At 40.5% G+C, this 6,462-nt stretch overlaps 1 protein-coding gene across 1 annotated transcript in view; it reads right to left on the reverse strand.

Annotated features, from left to right (window-relative positions):
* Nucleotides 1-172: 172 nt before the first annotated feature.
* Nucleotides 173-6,462, reverse strand: part of gpnmb (glycoprotein (transmembrane) nmb) — a 6,932-nt gene continuing 642 nt past the window's right edge. Inside the window, exons 2-12 of the mRNA XM_042436076.1 lie at nucleotides 5,383-5,538; nucleotides 5,161-5,301; nucleotides 4,833-5,006; nucleotides 4,570-4,731; nucleotides 4,132-4,455; nucleotides 2,980-3,033; nucleotides 2,543-2,761; nucleotides 1,915-2,020; nucleotides 1,540-1,760; nucleotides 1,282-1,372; nucleotides 173-902 (exon numbers count right to left, since the gene is read on the reverse strand). Coding sequence (XP_042292010.1) covers nucleotides 749-902; nucleotides 1,282-1,372; nucleotides 1,540-1,760; nucleotides 1,915-2,020; nucleotides 2,543-2,761; nucleotides 2,980-3,033; nucleotides 4,132-4,455; nucleotides 4,570-4,731; nucleotides 4,833-5,006; nucleotides 5,161-5,301; nucleotides 5,383-5,538 — 1,802 coding nt within the window. The 3' untranslated portion in view covers nucleotides 173-748. The remainder of the gene's footprint in view (nucleotides 903-1,281; nucleotides 1,373-1,539; nucleotides 1,761-1,914; nucleotides 2,021-2,542; nucleotides 2,762-2,979; nucleotides 3,034-4,131; nucleotides 4,456-4,569; nucleotides 4,732-4,832; nucleotides 5,007-5,160; nucleotides 5,302-5,382; nucleotides 5,539-6,462) is intronic.

Genomic DNA, 6,462 nt, shown 5'->3' on the forward strand with positions numbered 1-6,462 from the left:
TTTAAAATGGATGTGAATGGTAAAAAAAAAAAAAAAAAGATTTCCACCAGCCTTTCACCAAACCTTGAATTATCTGCAGGTCACTTGTGATTGTGCAGAAACAATCAAAAAAATCACAAAGAAATGGCAACAGAACTGAATGCCTTCAAAAGATGAGTTGTTAGTTCACAGCCTTTATTAGGGACCTCATGTCAAGTTCCTTCAATAACGATTTTCATTTGAATTCAATCTGAGTATGAGGACGAGACCACTGATACTAGTAGCATCAGTTGAAGTATGCATTTTATGTATCGGGGAGAAAAAAAATCTCAAGGATATACTTAACTGTGGATTATTGTTACAGGAATTCACAATATTGTAAAGCAGTTCTTAAAAAAACAGCCACTTGAACCTATTTCATCTCCCAGCAACTACTTCACCCACAGATGAGCCAGATCAAAAAGAGCAGTGCCTCAATCAGACATTTAACAAATTCTCGAGTAAATAATCTCACTAGTCATATACTGCTGTAGCATTATCCATTTGCTGGAGCCAACACTCTTAAACAAGTAAATTATGACACAAACAAGACATTAGTATTATTTACTAATATTTTCGTACACATATTAATATATTTCTGTTATTTTGATTCTTTAAGGATTCAACCTTTGATTAGATTTGTATGATTTTTGTTGCATAGGCTTCGGTATTTTTACCATTAAAGGTAGAAAAGAGAAATTCTGATTTGGTTTTAGGTGTCACAGAAAGCCTACAGGGGGCGTCTCTCAGTCAGCAGGTGATGACTCTCCTCACTGGAAGGGAAGAGTGACTCCCTCAGGCGCATCATGCGACCTCCAACCCCAGCATGGGCGCAGGCGTCTTCCACTAGTGACCTACGTATGGGCCGGTACACTTTGTAGCGCCTGGGAGAGAGAGAAAAGTAAGATAAGGGATAGGAGGATGAAGGAGAAGGGAATATTCATGGGGAAAATGAGGCAGGTGAAGTCACAATGATGAAAACGGTGTAAAAGAAGGGTTGGAAAAGAATAATAGAAGCAGACGACTAATGGGAAGGATGATAATCATTGCATGGGTGAAAGTATTGGTTCTAGCAAACCTGTACGTCACTGGTATAAATAATGCTTGCATCTTTTGTGAGAGTGTGTTCTTCTCCTTCTATATGGGATCATAAAACTCAAGAGTACTCAGCTGTACAGTATCACTATGTACACATGCATTGCGATGTACTCTAAGCATCACAAAAACATCTAAACTTCACATCTAAATGTGAGGACTGCTTACTTGTAGACAAGGTAGGCAATGAATGCAAAGACGGCCACCAGCACAGCGCTCGCAGAGAGGACCACCTCTGCAGTGTGAGAAGTCTTGGACACTACAGGAACAGAGAATAACAGTAAGAGGGACAGACTGTTCATCAACTTCCTACAAAGCTGCTATAAAGCGGAGTGTGTTTGTGATGAGACCACATATATATAAAAAAGAAATTATTGTGAACATGTATGGGATATGAGAAAATACAGATGTGTTTGTGTAACTGACCAGGTGTATCTTGTGACTTGTTGATGGTGATTGTGGTGCTGGCCAGAGCCAGGCTGCTGGAGTCCTCCAGAGTGATGTTGACACAATAGGTACCTGGTTCCAGAAAGGTTCGCCTGAGACGCACCTCACACTCTGACGATGGTGGCACATCATCACACATGATGTTACGCACCTGAGTACAGCTGGGGTCTGACACAATGGTGCAGGCTGAAGTGGGGATGCTGAGGATGAACGACGATGAGGAAATGAAATTTTCAGCTCTACATATAATTTATGGACATCTTAAAACTGTCTTTGAGGAGAAAAACAAATATACATTTACCTATGTTGTTTGACATTTATCTGAAATAAATGATAAAATAATTATATACTCACCTGCCCATACATTTCACCAGGAAGTTGATGTCAGTGTTGGTCACTCTGGCAGCCGACACGTCCACAATGCGGCTGTTTGCCTCGCTGCTCAGTGAGTGCTTGGGCTCTGTGGAGAACAGATTAATGCAGTTGGTTTGTGATGTGAGATCATCTTCTCATAACATTAAAAAGATGAAGCAAGCCCGTTCTACCTCAAAGGTTTTCATTTGGAGGGTGGTGTGTGTGTGTATGTGTGTGTTTCGCTCCACAAAGACAGGGTTGTGGGGGAAAAAACTGGACCAAAAAAAATGAAGGATCAGCATTTTTGAAATGAAATTATAATCCTGCCATAATTCACATAAAAATGCATGTAAGAAATTGAATTTCTTTATTTTTTAATTTAAAAATCAGTGTATAATTAAACTTCAGACACAAAAGGTCAGTTTAGTTATTGACAATATTGTTTATTTTTTGTTCCTCTATGACACAATCCTGCCAAATAAAAATGAAACGATGAGGCAATTCAGTAGGCCATATGAAATGTTAACTTAGTGCTAATAAGGAAATGTTATATAACATGTGATAATTGATAGAACACAATAAATACATTGATGACACAATGAAAAGGAAACTGCTTCCTCCCACCTACCAATAATGCTGATATTACCCATGAAGGTCCCATAGGAGTAGCGGAAACATGCATTGTTGTGGACCAGGCGTCTGCTGCGGAGCCAGGCCAGGCCACTGGTGGGTTTGGACTCTGGGGTAACACTGGCAACAAGAGGGGGGAGGGGTTCTGTGGTGGGCAACCCTGTTGTCATGGAAATGGGGGTGGAGGTGGGGAGGGCCCGGCTGGTGCTGGGTGGCACTGAGACAAGAAACAAGTGGCAAGATATGAACTCACCGGACAAGCGCATGCATGGTGCATGGTGCATGGTGCATGGTGCATGGTGCATGGTGCATGGTGCGAGTGCATGGATACATGCAGGTATGGTTTTATGTTCAAGTTATAGATTCATCATTAAAAATAAACAAGCCTCTGTTCAGATACATGCAGCAAACACACGGTCAGCTGTGACAACTCACTGTGTGTGGTCTCCATCTTGATAGTAACAGCATGAGTGCCTGGTGTGGGGGCTTCTGGAGGAAGAGACAAGAATACAGATATGACCATCACACACCTGTGCATTGTTATGTAACTCTTCAAATTGATCTGCTTGGGGAGAGTCACTTTTTTGCATTTTTTTGCCGTTTTGTAACATAATTAATCCAGTGTTCAGCTCCAGGTTAACAGGGTGGATGCTTGCCGACAGAGGGGTCACATTTTATCAATTACCTTCAGTCATATTCAGATAGCTTTGGTTTTATTTGTCCAGGTTTTGAGATATTAATCTCTGCAAGTTTTGATGAATCCAAATTAAAAACTATTTCCAGAAACATGCTCAACCACATACATTTCAGAAATTAATGTCTTAAAACTTGGTACATAATATTAAACTTGAGCATAAATGTAAATATAGGGTGAACCAAGGCTTGAAGGACAAAATCTTTCACTATTAGACTACCTTGTTGTCCATGTCTTTAAATCTGAGCCATGGTGAACAGACATATTCTATATATAGCGTAGCAAGTTAAAGGATTTGGGACATTTGCTTATTCACTTTCTTGCTGAGAGTTAGATAAGAGGTTGTGTGCACCCTAAATATGAAGCTATAGCCAGGGGACATTTATCTTAGTTTAGCATAAAGGCTGGAAAAGAAAAACACCTCCCAGCACTTCTATAGCTCACTAATTTACACTAAATATATCTTGTAGTGTATTTTTGTACAGATTAAACGAACAAGATATATAACATGGTACTTAGTGAGCTTTAGACGCACTGGATGATAGATTTAAAAAAAAAAATCTTTGGACAGAGCCTACTAAGTTAAACTAACTATCTCCTGGTAGTAGCTTCATATTTAACACAGTAGTATTGATCTTCTTATCTCACTCTCAGCAAGAACTTGAATGAGCATATTTCTCTAAATGTCAAACTATCCCTTTAACTTTAAAGCCACTATTGTAGAGTTAGAAAATGTCTGCCTTTGGCACCCCCCAGTGGACACTGAGATGAAAATGCTGAAAGCAAAATTTTGCCATAAGGAGTAAGAAACATACAGCAGCTCACAAAATGCTTTGCCCATTATATGCACATGTACTTATGTATATATCTATGTGAATGTCTCAGTCTGTTACTTGTAGCAGGAGATGGTGTGGAGCTCCTTGGAGTCGGGGTGGCACCAGCAGGTGGACATTCAATAGGAAATGCAGCCTCCACCACCAGCTTCACACTCATGCTCCCTAGCGTGCTATAGGTGTGTGTGGTCACGTCACGGTGTGTTACCAGCTGGTTGCCATCTCTAAAGTCCCAGATGTAGTCAATGGCGGAGGCGGTTTTGAGGTAGCCGCTTGGGTCGTGGAGCTTGACTTGAAAGACTACATCTTCACCGCGGAAGAAAACATTCTGGGACTGGTTGACCGCAGCCTTCTGGGAGATGTTGACTGCCACTGGGATCTTATCTAAGAGAGCAAGTGTAAGGGAGTGATAAATAATTAATTAGTTACCAGTGCTCAGATCTGTCTATTTACTGAAACATGTAAACAGTTATTTGTCAACCTGAGGTTTGTCTCTACCTGTGACATAGAAAACAGCGTTGTCAGTGGTAAGCGGGCTGTACTTCCTGCGCTCACGTTTCCTGTAGACCAAGACCTCCATGACCTCTGCCCCCACAGGGATGCTGGATGTGTTGAGGGTCAAGCTGGAGGAGGAGCCATCACATGTCTCATAGTATTGGCCTGGAACAAATAGAGAAGTCAGAAGGAGAAAGAAGTCAGTTTGAGGTGGACTTTGTCTTTGTTAATGCACCTGTGCACAGTTGTAAACTTGCATGTCTCACCCATTGAGTGCCACACGTAGACATAGCTCTTGCGTCTCCAGTCATTGCTTTGAGGGAAGGGCTTTCCATCAGGGAATACATTGCATTTCGTCGTGTCTGTACACTTTCCAAAGCCATAGTCATCCAACCAGGAAGTCCAGTTATACACATAGCCGGAGCGCACCTGACCATTTGCTGCTCACAGGAGAAAAAAGTGAAATAAAAGCATTATTTTAAGTCTGTTTGTTTCATGGTATCATGGTATTTTGTGGTGGAATGTGATGTTAGGTGTTAAAGGATGTGGCCTTTTCAGGGTTTCTCGCAGCACCTGAGGCCTCCAGCTCCGTACCGTCCGCACAGTGGTCATCCCATACAAGGTCCCCATTGGCATCCTCCTTCTGGCACGGAGGATGCTCCAGCTTTGCAGTGAAGGTGATGGAAGAGCCGTTGAGAGCCGGGCTGTCACTAGTCAGACGAACCTTGGGTTTACCTGCAGAGAGGTGGGTATCCCTGGTCAACAACTCAACGTGTAATAGCAAGGATTCAGATGAAAAAAGATGACTTAACTCACCTTTTCGGTGCATGAGCTCCTTTGGCTTCGGGTTTAGTGGTGGGTAAAGGTATTCATCCCATGGGTTGGTATCAGGATCCCAGCCAGGGATTGGTGGAATTGGAAATGGAAACTTTCCTACTACTGCATGCTTGTGGGGAAACATGTCACCGTATGCTGGAGAGAGAAAGCAGAGCAGCTATATGAAAACATTTAGTTTTGTTAGTTGACGGTGTGCATTTAGAGGCTTTTGAATTGTTTATTTCCTTTTATGTGTAAAAAGCATGACAGGAATTCCATCAGACTACAGTTTAAAAGGTGATTGTTTGCTCAGCTACAAAGATAATTTGATAAGTCTATCCCCAAAAGACTTTTATCACGGTGTCTACAAGCATGGTGCTAGAGCTGGTTTCAAATCTTATTTATAATGAAGTTCAACTCATTATAAAGTTATCATGGAAACATTTTATCTCACGACAGTGTGTTAAATTACAAAATTATAAAAATCTTTTATGAATCCCATCTAAAAAATAATAACAACAATCTGACTTTCTGTTCACCTGAGAGATGAATGCTGAGATTCAGTTTTTATTAGTGTTTTAATTGAAATATTATTATTAGTGTTTTAATTGAAGTAATTAAGTATAAGAAGGACTATGGTCCAGCACACAATATAATTGAAACTGGACATGAAAAGCCAAATACATAAGAAAAAGAAAAAAACACACAAAATTTGGGATAACCTTTATATACTGAGCATATCTGTTCAGTGAGAAAGATGATAAACACTCACAGATAATAAAATCTGGCCCTGGACTCATTCATTATTATCTGAAATTAATTTATCTGATACTGCCAAAATGTCTTTAGTCAATCAGTAAACTTGTTCTGTATAACTCCATGGCTTTGTTAGACTTTAGCCTGAGTGACATATCTTAATTGTCAAATGTGGATGGAAGAGGAAAACAACAAATTCCATCTCTGTAATTTGATTAAAGGAAAAGAATCCAGATCTCAGTGAAGTCAGACATATGTGAAGATCATCAGCTGATGGCATGACAAACTTAGACGTTTTGAAATAACTGTGTTGCCTATTTGTAA

This window comes from Thunnus maccoyii, chromosome 15 (assembly GCF_910596095.1).
Source record: "Thunnus maccoyii chromosome 15, fThuMac1.1, whole genome shotgun sequence".
Taxonomy (NCBI): domain Eukaryota; kingdom Metazoa; phylum Chordata; class Actinopteri; order Scombriformes; family Scombridae; genus Thunnus; species Thunnus maccoyii.